The sequence below is a fragment of the Equus caballus genome, chromosome 14 (assembly GCF_041296265.1).
Source record: "Equus caballus isolate H_3958 breed thoroughbred chromosome 14, TB-T2T, whole genome shotgun sequence".
Classification (NCBI taxonomy): Eukaryota; Metazoa; Chordata; class Mammalia; order Perissodactyla; family Equidae; genus Equus; species Equus caballus.
The window spans coordinates 87,666,742-87,689,236 of NC_091697.1; the positions used below are offsets into that span (position 1 = coordinate 87,666,742).

The 22,495-nt window shown below is 42.1% G+C and overlaps 2 protein-coding genes across 4 annotated transcripts in view; one reads left to right on the forward strand and one right to left on the reverse strand.

Annotated features, from left to right (window-relative positions):
• Nucleotides 1-6,625, reverse strand: part of ERAP2 (endoplasmic reticulum aminopeptidase 2) — a 40,309-nt gene extending 33,684 nt beyond the window's left edge. The window contains exons 1-2 of one of the 3 annotated variants that reach the window (XM_023616932.2): nt 6,496-6,625; nt 3,619-4,315 (exon numbers count right to left, since the gene is read on the reverse strand). In XM_023616932.2, the coding sequence (XP_023472700.1) occupies nt 3,619-4,175 (557 nt within the window). In that variant the 5' untranslated portion in view covers nt 4,176-4,315; nt 6,496-6,625. 3 annotated transcript variants of the gene reach the window in all.
• Nucleotides 1-22,495, forward strand: part of ERAP1 (endoplasmic reticulum aminopeptidase 1) — a 144,529-nt gene that overhangs the window by 44,910 nt on the left and 77,124 nt on the right. The gene's annotated exons all lie outside the window — the stretch shown is intronic.

A 22,495-nucleotide genomic window follows, 5' to 3' on the forward strand; every position in this document is an offset into this window, starting at 1 on the left:
TGTACCTTCAGAACACAGCTTATCAAACCTGGAGGTAATATGTTTGATTTGTGACACTATAATCTTAGTGACTTCAGACTCTATTTTTGAAGAAAACGAGGGCAAAATTTTGCTTAGTAGCTGCTGATCATAAATAATGCACAGTGCTGGGCACTCTACTTACATGGTCTCCTTCATGCTCATGTCAGACAAGGATATTGAGGCTCAGAGAATTTGAGTGAGCTTACCAGGATCCCTAGAGAGTAAATGGCTGAGACAGGCACGCCCAGTCAACTTGACCTCAAAATTGACTAGGAAATTAGTAGTTTGGTACCATCTCTAAACCTGAGGGAGCTTCAATCAGACATTTGAATAACTATATATTTATTCATATTTATACAATTGTATATTTATACAAATAATTGTATAATTATTTATAATAATATTTATATACAAGTGATGTCTTAGATAGTGTTCCCAGGAAGCAGACTCTGATTTATTAAGAACATACTGAAAAGAGAAACAGGAAAGGGAGTGAGGGACGCAGGACAGGGAGTAGGAAGAAGCCAGGCCGGCCGGCCGGGTCCCAGCTGCAGCCTGGTCCCCGGGGAGCTCTGGAATGCAAACTACACATTCCAGTTTTCCTTACTGGAGGCAAGGAGCTGGGCTTTCAGATTCCTGTATGGTTGTTGACTAAGGGTCTCCATGGAGGACCTAAGCCTCTAGACACTCCTGGCTCTCTCTGCTTACCAGCAAAGCCTCTCCAGTCTTCAGACTATAATAGATAGACCCTCGGATGAAGCTCTATGCTCATCGCTTTATGATGCCTGACATTGTGTAGTTACAGATCTATTCTTTGGGCTTAAAGCTTCAATTAAGAAGCAAATGTGGAGATTTTGACTGGGGGAGGGGAGAAGAGAAAAGCTAAGGGTCAGATAAAGAGTGAAAAGGGCCAAGAGGGGCGTCTCAAAAAAAGAAGGGCCATCAGGGTAATTTTGCCCCAATTTACTTTATTTCTATAAAACCCGCTGGAAAAGTGAGGCTGTGGGATCTAAATGATTTGTTTGGGTCCTCGGGGTATTACTTGGATCTGGTAGCAGGTCCCAGAAATGTAAAGGAATTCCAAGTGCCTGGAATGATTTTCACTAATGTGAAGTTTCAGTTATAGTTAAGACTTACATTGGAAAAGCAAAAACTTGAGGATTTGCTTTGATACTTACACAATTGATTTTAGTTCTGCATACAAAGTAGTGACTTCCTGCTTCTCAGATAACTATTGTTGACTGAATTATTTTTGTATTTTAGGTTAAGTTGTATGTGTGCGTGTTTGTGTATTGTGTGTCACATGGTGTATGTGTGTGTGTGAGAGGCAGAAAGAGATCATGACACTCAGTTGACATTCTCCTGCAAATCATCCTTCATGTTATACCTACTAGGTGACTGTGTATGAAGAGAGCTGACTAATCAATCAGAAGATTGATTCAATAAGTCAATAAGAAGAGTCAGAAATAGCCTGCAGTTAATTATGGGAGGCATAATTCTTACTCCAAAAAAACTCCCCCTCCAGTCTCCCAAAATTATACCCTTAAAATGTATTTCCCTTAGGTGAACATTTTGTCCCTTGAAAAAATAAAAATACCCATCACTGGCCACAGGGTGCGTAGGTGAAAAGAAGTTGATAAGTTTCCTATCAGATACTGTGCTGGACCTGAGAACAGGTGCCTGAGAATGGGGAAGCATCCCCAAGGGGAGGGAAAAGAGATGTGTCCGGGGAAGTGCTGTCCTAAGTGGACTGCTGGGGCTGTGAAGTGGGTGTGTGAGCCCCCAGAGGGCAGTTAGCTCCTAAGGCGGGGAAGGGAAGAAGACGTATGTACATGTATGGACACTGCTAAATCCCATTCCCGTTCTTCAGTTCCAACGGAATCCTGATTCTGTTCAGGAAGGCAATTTGCCCAGATAAAAGGATCACTTCTTTAGACTCTCGTGCAACTTGGTGGGCATATGACTCGTTCTGGCCTAGTTGAAGTTCTTGGGCGGGAAAGCTCTGTAAAAGGAGTCAGACTCAGCTGGAATGTTTCTTTTTGCCTTTTTCTCTCCCCTATTTCCCCCTTCTTCCTACCTGGAATATGGACTTGAGGCCTAAAGGTGCGGAAATAATCTTGTCTTAGGAGGAAAGCCATATGCCAAGGGTGGCTGAGGAGAAAGATAGAAGGAGCCCAGGTCCTGGATAACACGAAGAGCACTGTAGCAAACCTGAGCTGCCCTACATCTGGATTTCTCGCTGCGTGAGAAAAATAACCCCTATGTGGTTAAGCTATTGTATTTGGGTTTCTCCAACTGGCAATTGAATGCAATTGATGAAAGGCAGGAGAGCACTGAAACCAGGCTCCTCTTCCCTCCCACATGGACCCAGGCCCTGGACCACCAAATCATCCACTCTACGAAGCATCCTTGATTCCTCTCTTTTTCTCACCTCACATAACCAACATGTCCGCAATTCTCTCTGTTAAACCCTCCAAAGTAAATGCCAAGTTCAATCGCTTCATTCCATAAGCACCGCCACTAGCCTGGCCCAAGCCACCATCATTTCTTGCCTGAGCTGCTGTGATGACCTCCTAAATGACTGCTCTGCGTCTACTTTTTCCTCTCTCTCGTAGCCTCAACACACACTTGATCCTTATAAAGCATACATCAGATCAGAAGCTTCCAGTGACTTCCACTTGCACCTGAGTAAAAGCCTAAACTACTCATAAGAGTCTCTGTCTCTACATGATCTGCTCCCTTTCCTTCTCTCCCTTGCTCCCTCTCAAGCCACGCTGGCCTTCTTTTCTCAATCACTCCCACCTTTACAGCCTTTGCACTTGCTGAGCCCTTTTCCAGGAACACTTTGCCCTTTGATGCCCTCACAATTGTCTCCTTTTTTAAAAGAAATTCAGGTCTCAGTTTCAATGCACCTCCTCAGCAAGGACTTCACTGATCACTCAGGCAAATTCGTCTCAATGCCCAGCTACACTTAGGCTCTACTGTAACGTCTTGTTTTATTTCCTTCATAGCACTTATCTCTTGTCTTGTCCATTTAATTTATTTTCTTGTCAAATCCGTATCTCACCAGTGCCTAGAACAGTGGCTGGCATATAGCATGTGCCCAATGAACATGAGCTGATTGAATAGACCATATTTCTCAATTCTCCAAACCGACTTGTTCCTTCCTCCTGGATTTGAGTCAAGCTGTTTCCTGGGCAATGTACGTGTTCTCACTTCCTCTCTCCCAACCCAAATCTCACTTACATTTCCTTCTAGTCCTAGATCAAGACTCACCTCCTTTGAGATGCCTTCTCTATTTCAGCTCTCTGTACTGACCATCCATTTCCCTAGCAGATACACATATCTGTCTTACCACAGTCACATACTGGCCTTTCCTCCTGCTCATTCTCCCTCCAGCTGTTTATGCCTCTACATCTTGTCTTCCCACTTTCACTGAGATTTCCTTTAGGAATCACAGAGCTTCTCCTTCTTCGGAGTTTCCCGTAGTTTATTGGGTTTTTCATGAATGACTGCTGAAGCACACTCCTGGCAAAGAGCTGTACCCCATAAGGAAAGTATCATAAGAAACTAGAAACAGCTGGAGCAACATCTTACCTTGTTTCACCACCAAGAGTTCTATACGTGCTTTTATAAAATCCTTCAAAACCATCAGCTAACTTGGCCTGGAAGTCAATAGTCACATAGTATCTCAGGTCAGCCATAAGTTTCTCTGGAACCAGCAGTGCAATTTGTTGATGAGCAGGATAACTCAAAACAGTCAGCTTTTTTCCTGGTTTCCTATATCTCACATCTTCCTCTGACTGAAGGGTAGCATTTGTGATTTCAAGATCTGTGCTGTGCAAGATGATGAATTGGGTGGCATCTCTGACCAAGACTTCAATCTTCTCAGATGCAACAAAGTCCAGGGATGTGAGATTTGGGTGGACAAAAAGGTCATAGTGGAGAGGAGTGACCACAGTGGGGAGCCTCAGCTCATGCCAAGGAAATGGTTGCCCATTGGTGGCTACTGGGAAAGTCCCAGCATCCTTATTGAACTGATCAATAGATGGCGTTGAGAAGTAAGAACAAATGCACATTTGGGGCAGGATGATTGCTGAGCAGTAAAATCCTATGTAAATATTAAATATTAGTTTTCTGCATGAATTATCCATTGCAGAAGAATGGAATACTAAATCTATTCTCTAAAAGACAAGTTAATATCCAGTCCAAATATCAGTTTTCCATAATACTGCGGTGGCTCCAGTTACGTCACACAGGATATGAATAATATGTTTCAATAAATAGATTTAATCTAGAAGAAAAAAAAAACTGTTTATAGCATGAAGAAAAAGATTTCAATATATAAATAAAATCTTAAAAAATAAAAGGATATACGTGAATGGGGAAAATCTGCTCTCTGTCAGAATCAGGCAAGTATCCACAAAATAAAGCAGAAATTGAGCTGTCATCTGATTACTACAAATAAAAATCCTTTAGGGGCCGGCTCCGTGGCCGAGCGGTTAAGTTCGCGCGCTCCACTGTGGCGGCCCAGGGTTCGGATCCTGGGCGTGGACATGGCACCACTCGTCAGGCCACGTTGAGGCGGCGTCCCACATCCCACAACTAGAAGGTCCTGCAACTAAGATATACAACTGTGTACGGGGGGGTGGGGGGGGGGGGTTTGGGAAGATAAAGCAGGAAAAAAAAAAAAGATTGGCAACAGTTGTTAGCCCAGGTGCCAATCTTTAAAAAAAAAAAAATCCTTTACAGCTCAAATGAAAGGACTCTGCCTTAAAATTTCCTCTCTGCATTCCTGTGCAATATGCAGAAGGCAGTGTGTAAATTCATTGCACACTGAATGTTTTTAACAGTGGCTACATCATTTTAAGAGTATGCCTGGATACCTGAAAGGAAACTGCCCAGGTGTCTCCATTTTGTCTTAACAAGTCATGAAGAATATTCTGTATTCTTTGGATACCAGATATTACTGTTATTAATAGCAGTGAACTTTACCTCATGTAATAAATAAATAACATCATCTGAGTGGCCTTATTCTATGGCTGCTGAAGTAGAAGATGCTAGTCAAGCTAAGTATTTACCTTCGGTTTATTTCCAATATATCTAAAGCCATGGAAACAAAATTTGAGTTTATAATATTCTAACTGAGAATATTCAAAAAATTGTTTTGGTCTTCCTAATCTTAGGCTGCCTTTGAAAATACAAATTACACTGAATTCACTGCCTTTGTAAAACAGAACTAAGACAATTTCTTCTTATGGGAAGGTTAATGCTACAAAACATACAAAATTAGGACAAACAACATAGTTAATCTGGTTGATTCAACTCTGACTCTCACCCTTCCACCTGCCTCTATTTACTTGCTCCCTGCTCCAAGTTAAACCCATGAATGGTTGCCTTTTCTTTTAGATCATTAATATGTTCTTCAGAATTCATTATCTGAACAATTACTTCAATTTTAAATTTGCAATATTAATGCAGATCAACAAGTATTGTTAAAGAAACAAACAAAAAAAGAATAAAATAACGATTATATAACAACACTTCTCCCTCTTTTTCAGACAAGTATTAAATTACTGCTACCCAATCTCAATGTTCCAAGACCCTCTGACACATAAAACCAGAACTGGTCTATTAGCTTGAATTTCTGATGGTTTGAAAAATAAAATTGCTTATTTGTTAGTCCTGAGCTTGGGAATCAGAACGCCTGGATTCCAATACTATCTCCGTCATGTTTACCTGAATGATCTTGGGCAAATTTATTGATTTTTTGAGCACCAGTTTCCTCATCTATAAAATAGTGTAATAATTATACTGTCCTCACAGTATGAGGATTAAGTAATTCATGCGAAGAATTTGGCAAAGCACAGCAACTAGCACACAGGAAGCATGTAATGGATGTTAAATATTAAATTCTTATTGTGATTATTATAACACATCCTCTGGCCTAAATTGAGGAGTAGTTTTGCCACATTTGTAGCTGACACACCCAAAGAAAGGCGTATTCTTTTGGTAAGAGTGGAGAGAAAGGCCTTGATATTTGCATATATAGTCTTTAACTTTAGAACTGGCAAGGATTTAAAGGCCAGTTAGTACAAGTCCTTTGTGTCCAGATAAAGAAACTGAGGGCGAGTGGCTTTCCCAGCGTCAGACAGGCAGTTTGAGGCAGAATCAGGCCTAAATTCCTGCCCCTTGATCCTCCGGCTAGTCGTGCCCCTCCCCCAACTGCACCACGCCTGCGATAGCATTGCAGCGAACAAAACATTCTGGGAATGAAGACACAAGACCCGCAACAGACATTTGGAAGAGGCTGAAAGATCTCCAAAGGAAAGTGAGTCAGTTCAACAGAGAGATTCTTAAGTCAAATCCTATCCCTAGCTGCACCTACCTTCCAACACAGTTGGGCCACAGTCAGCCCCTTTCCCAGACCCTCTGCCTAGATTACAAAACCTCCTCAATACAGTAGTTTCATACCTTCAGTTCAGGTCATTCTCACCAAAAACTTCTGATTTTAAGATAAATTCAAGAGAAATGTTAATGTGTTACCTAGTCCACGCCGTTGCAGGTTTGAATGAAAGGGAGTTTAATTTTGCTTTCACTTTCTGTTCTGGTGAGGCTCGGAGCTCGGCACACTTCCTGATTATAGCACTAGCAGGTTCATTAGCATATACAGAGGCGTAAATGAAGCTTAAGACAAGCTTAGTCCAAAAAGCATGAAAAATTAACAAGTGGCTTAGAGTAAAAGCTACACCATGCAAGGCAGGGCAGGACTCCAGCATCTCGGTGGCTGCTCTGCTGTTTTATCTTCCCTACCCACTTCTCCCCAGGTGTAAAGAACCTAGTCTGGACTTTTTAATGCCAAGTTGTTTTAAGGCAGGACTTTGAATTCCTCACTGTGCTGTGTCCTTATGGCCATGACATCTAACCTCTGTCCACCCACTCCTGAAAACATCACTCCAAGGCTACCAGTGGCCTCCCAGTGGGTGTCTATGGCCCTGATCAGAGGTGATTGTCCCTGGCTTTTCCATATCTATAACCTCTTGCTTCATGGGCATCAAGGGACTGTCTCCCACCCTCGTCTCTCCATCTTTCTATCTGCCAAGTCTAGCTGGGCCTCTTCTTCCTCACCACCCAGGAAGTGGGCCTTCCCCAAAGATGAAACCTCTGTCCTCTGCTCTTTTCTTTCTTCGTTCTTTCCCTCAGAGAGTATGTTCAAGTGTAGAGATTTCTCATTTATCCGCCTTCTTCCCCCATTTCTCTCCCCTGATCTCTCCTTCCAGGCTTCTGCTCCTACAGTTCCATTGGCCTGATGGGCTGTCTTTTCATGGGTGTCCTTCTAACGACCCACACAATGTCTTCTTTCCCCAGATTGCTTCCTTTTGCTTTTACTTTACCTGCTTCAAGCCTTCCTCCATTATCTATGATGGGACCACATAACTATTTTGATTCTGCTCCTCTCCAGTTTGTTACCAAGTCCTGTTGATTCTTCCTTTTTAATCTCCATTTATCCAACTTAAAAACCCCCACAGTCATCAAAGCAGTCCAGGCCCCCATCATTCCTCACAAAGGCCTTCAAACAAGTCTTGCTGTCTTCTCAAGGCCTGGCCCTGCGGTCCACTTGTATGACACCAGCCAGCAGATTAATTCTCTGAACTACTGCTTGATCATGCCACCCGCCTGATCAAAACCTTTCCATGGTTTCTTCCTGTTTTACAAGAGGAGCAATTCCCTGTGTGGAGACCGTGGGTGGACAACTGGTATCCTATGGGCCACATGAAACTTTTCATGCTCTGTCTGGTGTTTGGTTTAGATCCTAGTGCATTAAAGGGCAACGCACCCGCACAAGTGTTATTCTTGAGTGAAAAATGACGAGCTTAGCCCTTCTTGTCTATAAACCCTCTTCATACACTGGTATTCATACCTTGTCCTGCTGGGCATTCAAGTTTCTTTGCTGTGCCTTTGGCTACAGTTTCAAATACTGCCATGATTAGATCCTAGTTCACTCTCAAGGTTTAACTTCTTTTCTCTTTATAAATTTTATCATTTCAACCTGGATGAACAATTTGATAAAATAGAAGGAGCAAAAGCCGAGGAGGTAGCCTGCACCTAAGGCCAGAGGCACAAGGCTGAATGGGGTCCCTCAGAGAGGCATTTCATGTAGTTAGAGGGGCACCATGGGGTAGAGAGGGGATGGATGGAAATAGGTAAGTGAGGGAAAGAACACAAAGAAGAGGAGGCACCACAGGCCAGCCCTTGGACATCTAATTCTGTGGCAGGGGGAGGGAAGGGATGAAGGAGGCATAGGAAACTGGCGTAGTTCTGTGACCTTCTTTGTCACAGGCCCCAGCCCAGTTGTGTCTGTGTGTTCTCAGAACTCTCCCCTGCCTGTTAGCACAGAAGTGATGATGGAGAATGAGGAAACAGGGCCATCAGATTAACACAGAATCCTAGAAGAGAAAGTTGAGTAGGGTCCACGTGACTTCATAGCTTATTATCTAAAACATTTTCATACCAAAAGGGGTTTCTAACTTTTTTTTTCCCGATGAGAGAATTCACTTTTTTGGGATGTTTGTTGCTTAGGGAATTCACTGAGAAGGAATATCTCACTGTTCCACTTCATCCTGGTCTTTGGAACTGTTTCTTGCTCAGAGACTTTCCTCACTGGCTCTGTCTACAACAGTAGCATTCCTCCCTGAATCCACCCCTGCCAACACCCAGTGTTCATCCCCTTAGCCTGCTTTATTTTTTCTTCTTAGCATTTATCAGTTCCTGATACTTCACTATGTATTGATTGGTTTGTTTGTTTTATGTGTCTCCCCACTAGAATGTAAGCTCCTTGCAGGCAGGAGTTTGCCTGCTTTGCCCAGCACTGAATGCCCAGAGCCTAGAGCAGAGCCTGGCATATAAGAGACCCTCTGCTGAATGGGTGAATGCATTTTCAATATTTTTCTTTTTTTTCTTTTCAGATTGCCCTACGCTTGCTCCATGCTTCAGGCAGATCAGAGAACTTTCCATTTCTGGATGAGCTAGCATTTCGTCATCTTTACTGAGGCTGCCACTCTATGGGCAATGTATCTCTCTCAGTGTCCCCTGTGTAAACGTACTCGTCACAAGGAAATTGCCACCTCCAGGAAGTCACCTTGGCAGTGACACATGGTTTCTTTCCAGTCCCTGACCATAGGCACTTGTCTAATCAGTTGTATTGGCCCTTACCTTATGCTAACAGGTTTGTGCTTCATATCCTTCCTTAAATTATTAACTCCTAAGGGCTCGGGGCCAAACACTACACGGCCACCTCTTTCCAGCGCCTCTCAGAGTGGTGTGCACCTCGGAGGTCCTCAACAAACAGGTGAGAATGAATGAGTTAAAGTGAATTTTCCAAAGAGTTAAAATTGACTTATTTGTCAAAATATTCAAAGAATTTTACTAATTTTTAGTAGAAATCTTTCTCAAATGTATTAAAAATATTTCCATCTCCTTAGGGTGTTCTCAATAGATTTAAGTCTTAGTGACGCAAGTTTTTTGTTACAAACTGGACCTAGAATCAAAAGAATTGGACTTAAAGTCACCATCTTAAAATAGTCACTTCCTCATTTCCAAATTAGAGGCAATACTTTCCTTAATTATTACCAAGGATTTTTGTCAATGTCAAAATGAATTTGAGATAATATGTGGAAAACTGTTTATAAATGATTAATAGACTCTAAAGTTGTTGCTATGCATCAGTTACTTTTACAATAATAATCATGATTATGCTAGGTTGTAATAAAGTGTTGACCTTGAGGCAAATGAGGTGTAATAACTGCATGTTGCTACATCTTTTTGAACTCTTGTGGGTGCTGTACAAAGTTTCTTCCAGTTCCTCCATTATTATCAAATGTTTCTTTCCTTTCTGTCGTGTATCTTCAACCTCCACCCTAGACCTGTTTCAAGATTGTTCCTTCTAAGTGCTGCAAACTGAATAATTAGCAAATGAAGCTAGTTGCACATTATTTCAGGCACACAGATGCCTTAAAAATTACTTCCTAATGCTGCCTGTGTTGCAGGTGGCGAGATTTCAAGATAAACAAAATGATCAATGGCCTTGTAACAAATGAAACATTACTGAATCTCCTTCTCCCTTTTTGCTGTTGAGTTTCCTCCTCTCAACATAAGCCCAGCCTGGCCCTTGTCGGTTCTATGGGATCACCCTGAATGCCCAGCCAACTTAAGGTTTTAAAACCACTTCCTTTTCTCTGCCTTCCGCTTCTTTTCAAAAGGATCTCTAAAAATCTGTTAAAAATACTTCCCAGAGTTATTGCTAAGTCTCTGTACATTTTCAAGCAAAACAGAGTCTATAACATAGTTTTAATATTTTTAATTTTAAAAAAAGGAAGTTTCTGATAGTACAAAGACCCAGGGCCTATGCAAAATACGAGGACAAGGAGAGGTAGAATTTACCTAAAAAATGCATTCTGTAGCTTCTTTTAAACTCGTTCAGTTTCAGTAGAAAAGTAAAAAGCATAATGTCAGAAGTTTAAGTCGGTAAGTGACAGGAAGATAGTTTTTCAAAAATTGATATCTTTAGCATGCCTTCCACAACATTTACTAAAAACGAAAACAGAAGAATGCAACAATAAAAGTCTTACATTGTTAAAGTAGAACAGAATATTAAGCAAAATCTGGCATTAGACAACGGAAATTGTACCACATTTTAAATTTTTGTTGAATAGCCAAATGGAAAGTTCTGGTGCTTCTGTCATTTTCCAGTTAAAGATTACCTAAAGAACTGGTGACATTTTCAAACAGGAAAAATGGTTGCAAAATAAACCAGAATGATTCTGAGCTTGTTAAATACTTTATTTTGAAAGAAAATTTTTATGCTTTCAAGTGACAAAAGCAATTAAACCAAATCAGTGTTGCTTGGCTTCCCAATACTTAAAGATTGAGCTTAAAAGTCTTATAAGAACTTCCACTCTGGCCAAGATAGAGTAAGGACTAGAATTTATCCTCTCACTTGAAACAACAAAAAAAGTGGACAAAAGACAGTTTGCAAGACAATGGTCATCAGGCACCTGAAGGCAGCATTCCCCAAAGAGAAGGAAATGAATGAGGCCAGCTTACCAGTAACCTTGAGAGAGATCCTGCAGCCGTCCAGGGAGCGGGAACTGAGGTACAGCCCAGAGGACCTGTTGAGTTGAGGAGATGCAGCTGAGTCTGAGTCTGGGTGAGCAAGGAAACTAGAATTCATAGGATGAATACCAGAGATGACAGAGCTGCAGGGAGAGAGGGAGAGAGAGAGAGAGAAAGAAAGGAAGGAAGGGAGAAAGGGAGGGAGGGAAGGGGAGAGAGACAGATCGCTGTGGAGATCTGCTGAATGTTCTCGTAAGTATTCAGCCCATCGCTGATAAGCACATGCATGTGCAGAAAATAGTGGAGCCGGAGGCTGACCGCTGGAAGGGGTTAGAGGTAACAGTGCCTTGTGCCCACACTGATGTGTGTGGAAGTGGAAGGACCTGTGCCCACCAGTCAGACTGGAAAACCTCAAGGTGGACAGCCCAACAGGTAGAGTTCAGAGGGGTCTTCCTCAGTAGCGGGGGCAATTAAACCCAGATAAAGCACTGCTTCAGTGCCGTCTAACAAACCTTAACAGCGAGGTCCGAACGGGTCACACTGTTTCCAAGTAACTTAACTGTGTTCTAACACAAAGCTCAGGAATATGATAGCAAGAAAAAAGATCCATCACCCAACTAGGTAAAAAAAGTGAGTAGTGATTTTTTAATAAGTTGGGTCTTTTTACTCATTACCGAAGGGAGAATGTATACCATGGGGAACCCTGGGGCCTCTCAGAAAGGTGTCAGAAAGGACTTGTTATAGAATGGGTTGGGTGATTTGGGGGGCGCTTAATGACGCAGAGCTTTCTTTTGTTTTAGATGTTCTCAGGAAGTGGGGGTGATTCTATGACGGGTCTTAGTGAGGAGGGAAGATTAGACAAGGCTAAGGTTGTGAAACAGTAGCCCCTCCTATGGGTCAGTTGGGATATGGAGGTATTTGGCCATTTTTGCGGCTTGGACAGTGTTTGTGTTTTGCCTGTGTTCAGACAAGACGACGGAGTCAGCTTGCTTTTGTCTTCATCCATCCTGGTCACAGAGTGGTCTTGTCTGATGGTGATGTCCTGTGAAATTGTTTATGTTCAACAGGAGAACACCAAGGCCTGGCTGTGAGCATCAGGTCAGCCCTTGGATGTCAGGGACTGCTCTCCTCTTGCTCATTACTCTCACTCAGTAGGTCTTGAACTCAGATTTTGTCTCCCTTGGTCCTGTGAGATTGTTCAAAGCTTAGTTCAGCCTCTCAGTTTCTTTTTCCAAACCTGCAAACGCCCCTGGTACAAAAGCATCCTTAAATGCCTCTTGGATTTCCATCCTCTCTAGAATCTTGGCTCCGTAATTTTTAGTCTTTGAAGCTTCAAAGATATTTTTGTATTTTGTCAGTGTTTACAGTTGTTTTCAGTGAGAGAGTAAGTCCAATTACATAGTGTGTCATTATTACAAGTGGAAAGACCTATCCCCTGCCCCTGTCCCCCCACAGATTTCCCTAAGCTTCAGAAAAGGTCTTCCTAGGCCTTTTGCCTGGACATTATCCTCATCTGCCAGAACCATTTCAGTCTGACTAGATGTCTGATCACCTTACAACAGCTCCACAAAATCGACGGGCAGACGATTGAGTAGTTTTCACCCAACTCATGCTTAGCCTTCCCTAACCCAACACTCATCACCTCCTGCAGCTCTCTCCCTGAACTATAGGGTGAATCATCTGACTGAGTTCTTTATATGCAAATGAAGCTACAACCGAGCCCTGACCACAGCTCCTTCTTCCAGCCAGATTGCTGCTCCTGTGACCCTCTCCAATGGAAATTCTGGATCTGTTACCTTCTAATAAATTTGCAAACTAAGTAAAAGTGAGTGGGTTCATGGTTATGCTTATGAAAATATGTTGAGTAGGCTGATTCTCAATTTTTATCTAAGAGGAAATGGAGGCTTTCTCTTTCCACTGATGTCCCTTGTTTGCACCTCCCTGAAGCCAATAATTGGTATAAAATTAGTCAGTGTAGAGAAGGGGATGATGCATATGTCTTTTAAAATAAACAGCTATTGACCAGAGAAGCCATGGATTACAGTGTTAAAGCCATTTATGTGCTCTTTAACACTCAGCTCTCTGATTTTATTGAAATTAGCAAAATGGACTGGTCCTCTTACCCTCAGAGCAAAGCAACTTTGAGAAATCTTTGTTACAGATTTTAAATTCCACGTCAGTGTCATCTAGTAGCCACACACAACAAATTTCTTGAGAGAAGAGAGCAAAACAGTGGTAGCTTCATCTAGTGGTGACAAGCGTAACTGCAGAGTCATTTGTCATAGTGTTAACCCTTTAGGCAAACATACATCCTATGGCAAATCACACAATCTCAAAAGCAATTAGACAGGTTTGTCTAATGCACAAGCCAGACCCAGGATAATCAGATTTCTAGGTAGGCTTGGATTTCTGGTATGTGAAGTTGAGAACCAGGAGTCAGAACTCACAGGATTCCATTACTAAATCTAATTTGAGTACTTGAGTAACTATGCTTTGGAGGTATAGCCTTCATTATGTCAGCAGGGACAACAGAAATGGAGGAATTGGCCTCTCTCCAAAAGTATCCTGATTGGGTGCTTTAAAGTCAACTGCAGGGGCTGGCCCGATGGCGCAGCCATTAAGTGTGCATGTTCCACTTTGGTGGCCTGGGGTTCGCTGGTTCAGATCCCGGGTGTGGACATGGCACCGCTTGGCATGCCATGCTGTGGTAGGCATCCCACATATAAAGTAGAGGAAGATGGGCATGGATGTTAGCTCAGAGCCAGTCTTCCTCAGCAAAAAGAGGAGGATTGGCAGCACTTAGTTCAGGGCTAATCTTCCTCAAAAAAAATAAATAAATAAAGTCAATTGCATTTTTTTTAAGATTTTATTTTTTTTCCTTTTTCTCCCCAAAGCCCCCCAGTACATAGTTGTATATCCTTCGTCGTGGGTCCTTCTAGTTGTGGCATGTGAGACGCTGCCTCAGCGTGGTTTGATGAGCAGTGCCGTGTCCGCACCCAGGATTGGAACCAAGGAAACACTGGGCCGCCTGCAGCGGAGTGCACGAACTTAACCACTCGTCCACGGGGCCAGCCCCTCAATTGCGTTTTTTAATTAAAACTTTTCTACAAGGCACAGATCTTGAATGATTTTCCTGTAACAATATTCACAGACTTTCCCATTACTTGGATAAGAATTTCACTCATTTAGAAGATATAATGAAGATGGAGGAGATAACGTATCAGTTCAAGGGGAAGGAACCCAGAGGGGCAGGGACCAGACCCTCATCATGGTAGTTATACCCGTTAAATATTGACTAAAAGACCATAGAAAGAGTTCCAGAAAGAGAGAGTACAAAAGGTAAAAAGCTAAAGTAAAATATTAGCTTTAATCCAGGATTTGTTCTTAATGTTTTAAGCTCTCTGCTCAATTCCCAAATGTCTTTCAAATTCCTAGCTTGGATTTGCATATATCTACCATTAAGATTCCCACCAAACACATACCTAATTCTATAAACTGGACCTCTGATAAGAAAATTTTTATAGTTTTAACCTGCACCTAAGTAAATCACTTTGAAAAAAATAGTATTATTCTCTTTTTCAACCTATCAAATCTTTTCAATATTCTAAGGAAATCACTATTGAATTTGCATCTCCAAGAGACCCAAATCCAAACATTAGATACAGTTCCTTTGACTGAAAAGTAGATTCCTTTTTAAAGCATTGTCTCCCTCCAAGGCTTTACATAAGTCTCTTTTATGATTAATTGACCTTTAACATTTTGCTTTACAATTATATTTTGTGTAAAATAACCTTAAACCCTTCTACCACAGCTGAAATATTTCTATTTATCATCTGTCATAGCATATTTCTGTTCAATTTGTCCCAACCTGAGGCATACAAAAGGTAGCAAAGTAAATCTGAGACTTTTCCCCCATCATCTTTTCTGTACTGAGAAACGTGTCATTTTCAACGCTTATTCATTTTCCTCGAAATGCTCAGAACACTGAGCGTTACTTTTAGGGAAGAAGGAAGCCCTTGTTTGCTAATCTGAGGGAAAACGCAGACACGGGGTTTGACATGTTTGGCATAAGTTAAATAACATTCAGCTCAGTGACTCTATTAATAATAAGGCAACCTTGTTGCTTTGGAAGGCAACAGTGTCAGATCACCACCGAACCTCGCTTAAATACAGGTGAGGGTGGCGACATGATTCATGTAACAGACGTTGATGGTGTATACATTTTGGCAAAGTGCCATATTAAGTGTTTCAAGGGAGTGAAACAACTCTTGCCTCTGTTTGAAGCATCTTGTGTGCAAGCAAATGTGAATAAGTGTGTATGTGTGAATGTTTCCACCATTAAAATTCATAATAATATATGCACATGGTAAAAAACCAAATAGTAGAAAAGTTACAATGAAAACCAACAGACCCTCTCCCTGCTCCTTCCCACTGCTAGTCACACTTCCAGAAGCAATCATTTGTAAGCTTTTCTGTTTTGTTTTCTGATGTTTTTTTCTCTAATTCTAAATAATATTTTGGACAACCGTATCTTAAAATAGGGCCTATTGACTCCCTGGTTTGAAATATGAAGGTTTAGTTCATTTCTACTTTCCTCAATTTCCTCTCCTACTGCAAAGTTTTTAAAATTACTTTTATTTTAGTTCCTCCTTCATATATTTACACAGTACACCTAAACCTTCCTTTCTGATTCTATCATCTTTGGACAATATCTCCTCATGCCCGAATATGTCAGATAACAATGCTGAAAATGTACTGGGTATTTGCTGCGCTTCAGGCACTGCTCTAAGTACTCTACGTGAACCATCTTATTTAATCCTTACAGTAACTCTATGAGGTCATTCCCAATTTACAGCTGAGAAAACTAAGGCATGGGGTGCGGGGGATGACTTGCCCAAGGTCACAAGGCCAGTTGGGTGGCAAAGGGAACAGGAAGTATGAATCCAGACCCACGAAGCTCCATTGCCTCCCTCACGAGAACGTCAGCAGCCCCCAGTGTCCCTCCCCTCCCCACTTCCACTCCCATCTTCTATCAACCAGATCTTCACTTTTACAGCGTTAGGACAGATAATGTTTACAATCCGTCATACAATCATATCAAATCTTCTGCCTTTTTCCCTATAGGCCAATACCAAAAGTCGAAAGTCAATAAGCACACTTACACATTGTGACTTTGTAAATATTATTCCCAGCAGAACCAAGAAGTGAACCAAGAAGATTCCATTTTCTTCTCTATTTCCCAAATATTTGAAGTCCTTCCTTGATTCGTTTCTTCCTTTATATTCGCAAGGAATGTTTTTGAAAGCTTACTAAGTGTTGGCTTTGGGAAGGGGAGGTGGAGATGAATACAATGAGAAATACAATGCTGTCTGACCCATGGCCTCTGCCTTTAAGTTTACTGTATAGAACTTACAGTATACCTGGGGTCAAGGGAGGCTTTGAGGGGAAGAGGGGATATAAACTGGGCCTTAAAGAATGAAGAGAACTTGGAAAGGGAAAAGGGGTACATGAGGAGGTGATACTAAATGAGCAAAGTGATGGAGAAGGGATTTTCTTTCTCAGAGATGGGATTTCGAAGTTACCTGCTTGGAATCAAGGGTTTGCACTAGAGGGGAGTGGCAGGTGTGATTGGAGCCTGATCACATGTGGAGTGAAGAACTGATAAGGATTTCCACGTAGAAATGGGTGGGTGGTTAGAAATGTGAACAGAAATTCATGGAAAGTTCAGGGTTAGAAATCCTTTAAAGAAGGCAATAAAGTCATGATATGACGGATGAGTCTGCTAACCGAAGAAACAGATCAAGGAGAGGAGGGGACATTTAGGGTGACAAGGAAAGGAAAAGGGAGTTAGAGAGGTCAGGATGGGGAGGATCCCAAGAATGTGACACAGAAGCCAAGGGATGATCAGGAGCAGCGAATGAAAGATGAATGAGGATGACGATTGAGAAAAATCCATTGGAGTGGATAGCTCAGAGCTCCCTTATAGAGACCGCTTAGCTTCAGGAGAAGGTAAAGGCTGAAACCACGCTGCAAAGAGCTAAGAGAGTATATACGTATGTGGTTAATAAAAGGAAAACAGCTAATGGAAAATGAAAACTACTGTTTCCAGAAGGTTGCTGTTAAAAGGAAGAGGAGGAATAGGACAGTGGCTGGGGAGAGAGGGAGGGGTCAGAGGTTGAAGAAAAGCTTTTATTACAGTAGAACAAACTTGAACATGTTGAACAAGGGAAAAGCAAGGAAATGACAGGGGAGTGAGACTCTGAAGGAGGCACATGGAAGTAGGATAGAAGTTTAGCTTTGGAGATAAGCCCACAAAATATGCCTTGTAGATTTTTTCCTAAGTGCATTGGAGAGCCACTGGAGGGTATGGAGCAGGGAAGTAACATAATCCAATTTGCAATTTGAGAATACCACTCTGATTGCTGTGTGGGGGATGGATTAAGCAGAAGAGGATGTTTATCTTAAAAATACACACTCAATACTGTGTTGGAATTGTGATCAGTGAACTTTTCAGTGTGTTCCAGAGTGGCAAGTAAGTAGGGGGAATCATAATTTGAAAGCTGAAATTCAAGAATCCTGTTCCATATTTCTTAAATTCCAGAATACTGTATATAGCTGGCCTATATACACTGGAGTAGGGTGGTACCCAACAGAGTAGACTTCGGCATCGGACAGGTTTGGGTGCAATCCTTGGTTCTGCCATTTATAAACTGTGTGATCTGAGTTACCCCTCTAAGCCTTCAAATTCCTTCTCTGGAAACTGTAGATAAAAACTGCTTACCTTGTTATATTTTTATAAGTACTAAGGAAATAGCTTCAGTATCTCAATGATAGTCATAAAAAGACCATCTTTGTTGTTTTCTCATATTCTTTCACTACTTGAACTATTATTTGCTTAATATTTTTTCATAGCGTCTCATTTTTTAAAACTTAAATATAGTCACTTTAGAAAGAAACAAAGAAAAAAAAAGTTAAGTGCAAAAGGGAGAGAGTTCCATGACTCCAAAGAGAAAGAGCAACAGAAAAGAAGACTCTAGAAATTTGAGATCAAAACAGAGATAAGTGGGTCTGGGGCTGGTGTGACAGGTCCCAAGAAGATGAAGACAGTGGCAGGACGATAGTGCCAGAGGTGAGGGGCAGCGGACCCTGAGTATATGACAGCATGAGGGAAAGAAGTGTATGCCAGCCTGGTGGTGGTTGGAGGGAGTAGAGCTGGTGACAGGAGCCCACAGAGGCTGTGGTGTAGAGGCTCTGCAACTGAGACAGGTGACTGGGTGACAGGGTGTGGAAGATGAGACTGACTGGGGAAAACCTTGGGGACTTAGACAGGAGAGGAGTCAGAGGAGGGCATGCAGGGAATGGGAAGGTGGGGGGCCAAGATTAAGGCAAAATGGTGGATTTAAAGAAGAGAGACGTGAAGGGATAGGGCAGGGGGGTCTTGAAAGAAGAAATATTTATGTAAAACAACTGAGAGAATCCTAAGTTTCCAAGAAGCATAAATTAACATGGCAAGTGTGCCACTTTTACTTATCTCCTGTTTGATCTGGATCCAGGTGGGGTAAGACAGGTATCTGTGAAATGTCCAAGCAGCTTGGGAAAGGAGCGACAGCAAAATGGCAGGGACATGGAAAGGGTCAAAATGTCCCTTTCCTGGGAGGCCTGGAGAACAGCTCAGGGAGGGTCTTATGAGGAGAATTCCTCTTGCTGTTTAATCTCTTGTAATCTGACTCTTCTCGGAATGAGGCAAGAGGTAAAGAATAAGACATAGTCAATCCATGGTGGCTTCAGAGAAGGTGACCCTATTGCTGTCAGGAAAAGACCAGCTTAACATGAAGCAAAAGGGGCCCTTAGAACTCATTAACTACTAAAAATCAACTGTTCTTTGGATAATGATGGAGTCTTTAGTGTCCTTTGTTCATAACCCCTCAAATTTCAGAGAATTCCTGTTAAAAGTTCCAAATTTCATGGCTGGCTGTCACACACTGAGATACTTGCTGATAGCTGCCTTCTGACTGTGTATGGTGGGTGGGTTTATCCAGGCCATCTTTACCCTGTCAGCTGTCTCAATTTCTCTAATAAGAAGGCAAGTTTGCTTGTTTGTTTATTAATTAATGTATTTATTTTAAGGTTTCACCTTTTGTTGAGACAGCGCTTGCGTGATAACGTCTTGTCAACTAGAGAACTTAATAGCAGTGATTACCTTTTATAAAGATTGATTTAGTCCCCTATTTATGGGAGTAATTTCCTGGTTCAAGCCAAGAATTACAGTATCCCTTGGTTCATAAATCATACAAGAATAAGAAATTGTAGAACAAGAATGGTTTGGGGATGTTTTAAATTGCAGGCTGATTTTGATCATTAAAAGTACTGGGCAAAATTTCTCCTAGGTTAGTGCCTTGGAATGCCCATAGGCCCTTGCCTCTCCCCTGCTGTCCTGGCGGGGTGCTGGAGAATCAGAGTTAAATGGCGGGGCTCAAATGCTGAGTCATGCGCTTACTTCAGTTAGTTGTTTAAGTTCTGTTGCCTCTGTTACCTCATTTGTAAAATGGAGATAAAGTCCCTACCCCGAAGGGTTGTAGCTAGGATCAAATGACACAGCGCGGGAAGGGGCCTGGCATATCCTAAGTACTCAATACGTACTAGTCATTGCTATTACTGATGGTGACCAACGTTAGCAGCAGCATCAGAGGGAACATTGCCAAACCTGACTGAGGTTTCAGAAGTATCTTCCAGTTTCTTTGGAGCTGCTTACAAGGCTTGAGACGATCCTCCTGAAATTTTGAAATGAGAATCAGCACATATCAGACAAAAGCCATTTAGATTTTCACTTAATTTGCGTTCAGATCCACTGGGGTTCACGGTGCTCTTTAGAAACTGTCCCTAAGAGAGCCATTTATCAGTTAGTCGCAGACTGGCTTGTTGAAGCGCCCGTGTGTTCATTATCTCTGTGACATCAAGATGTTTGCAGGGAAGACTCACCCTGATGCCTGCTGCTTCTGGATGTGCAGCAGGTAATGAGACTGGTAGATCCCATGCTCACGGCCCTTTCTCAGAAACCTGCTTTACTGTGAAATTATTACATGTGCTATTTGTGGTGTTAAAAGATAAACTGAGGTATATTATTTTTCAGAGTTTATTTGAGCAGAAATAGATTCCAAAGGGGCACCGCCAAACTGGAAGTGATCAGGAGTGCTCACCAATGAGAGGCGCTAGGGGAAAGACTTTTATAAAGAATAGGCAGAGGCAAAGCAAGGAGATGATTTGATGGGCTATGGTTTAAGCAGTTGAGTTATTTGGAAAAGCCTATTGCTGTTTGTGATTGGCTGTCCTTAGGTTTCGATTTCTTGAACTTGAGGCATTTACAGACTTAGGTTTTGGTTTGCTTGTGTAGGCTACTCAGGCATTAAAGCCACCTCAGTCTAATGGCCATCTTGTTTAATTAATTTAACAGTGGAATTTATTACAGAGGTTTTGGCACTTCAAAGAATTGTTAGGAGGGCTGTAAAAACAGATTTATAAACTTCTGGGAGGACAACCCCTCCAATTGAGCCACAGAATCACATCAGGGTCACGACCTTGTAAGGATTACTCACTTAAATAAATAGCTAGATGCCTCTGCCTACACTATTCAAAAATGAAAAAAAGAAGCAGCAGTTCCACGTGAAGACTGTTTACCTGTGCTGCTCACTTCTGAGTCAAAGTCCCACACGAGTGCATTAGATTGGCAGAGCTAGAATGCACGTCTGCAGCTGAGCTGCAAGGGACACTGGGAATTTGAGTCTGACTTCTTTGGGGCAGTGGGACTGAAAATGTGAGAGTCATTCTGAAGATGGTAAACAGCCACCAGATGACATGGGCCCATTTCCATCCTCTGCCTCTCCCTTTTATGCCACTTAGTCTCAGCCAGCCCCTCCTCACAGAAGTCCTCCCTAAACTGACTCTTGCTGGAGGAAACCTCCCTTGATGCATAGACTAGATTGGGTTACCAGACTATAATGTCGTAAGGGTGGAGGCCATGTCTGTTTAGCTCGGTGCTCTATCTTTAGTTTCTAACACAGTGTGCTTGGCACACAGAAGTTGCTCCATAAATTTGTTGAATGAATATAAAACTATTTTTTCTCTTCTGTAAATCCAGCCTAATACCACCACAACCACCAATCCAGGCCTAATTTATCATTAGGACACATTTAATGCTGTCATATTGGTAGATAATATGTATTTTGGGACTGTATTCTATCTCAAAATGATGTTAAATGACACACTTGGAATGCCATTTTATGTCAAGTAGCTAAACTTTAGCCCAACTGCTCAGGGCAGGCAATATGTTGGCCATCCATTTACACCATTTGGACTGTATTTCAAATTTCATGTGTGAAAATCCCCCTCAGACAATAACATAGGTCTCTTGACCTTGCTGATTTCAAGGCTGAGATCAGTAGGTCAGAGTCACAGAAACCAGCCAGAATTGATAGTCACAAATACTACCAATAATACCAGTTATATTTATTAGGCTTGCTTTACAGTTAACAAACCACTTTCACAAATATGGTGCCATTGATCCTCAGAACAATTATGTTCTGAAATCAGGGCGTGTATTATCTCATATTACAGAAGAGAAGACTGAAGCTCAATGAGCTTAAGTGACTTTCTGGGATCTCAGTAGTGACTAGTGGAAAAGTCAAGGCAGGGGTCTAGGTTTCCAGCTCTGTCCAGGGCATTCTTATGTCACCATGCAGCTAGTGACATTGAGGCATGGTTTTCCTCATTCTAGAAAAATATGATCAGGGAACCCTCTGCCCACAGAGGAGAATGTCCCTCTTGGTTCAGTCAAACTAGGATCACAGAACAAACAGTCTGGAAGCCCAAGGCAGCACCATAGCCAGCAGAACTCTTCCTTCGACTCAACATGCTGTTGCAAAGAGTAGCTTGCTGGGAATGTGAAGCTGGAGAATGGCCCACTGCTGAGCTTATGCCCTGAGTCTCTGAGTGGCTTTCTGCCCGTGTGGAAGACAGCCTGAGTACAGCCTACAAGGGACAAGAAGAATGCTCCTGGGAGCTCAGAGACCCAATTCAGCAAATATCTGATGCCTAATAAGCCAAGTCCTGTGCTAGTCACTGAGGGTACAGAGAGGAAGACATCATATCTGCCACCTATGGTGTGGGTGTGTTGGGGGGCTGGTCTTACACCTTCCACCTTTTTCATTTGGAAATGCAGCAGCCAATGAGAGCACCCTTCATAGCCAGGCTCCTTGGAATCCTTTGTGGCTGATGCTGTTTGAATTGTGTGTGCCTGTGAACCAGGGACACAGAGAAAGCTTTAAAATGATGATAATACCTTGCTCGCGTACCACCTTGTTATTCT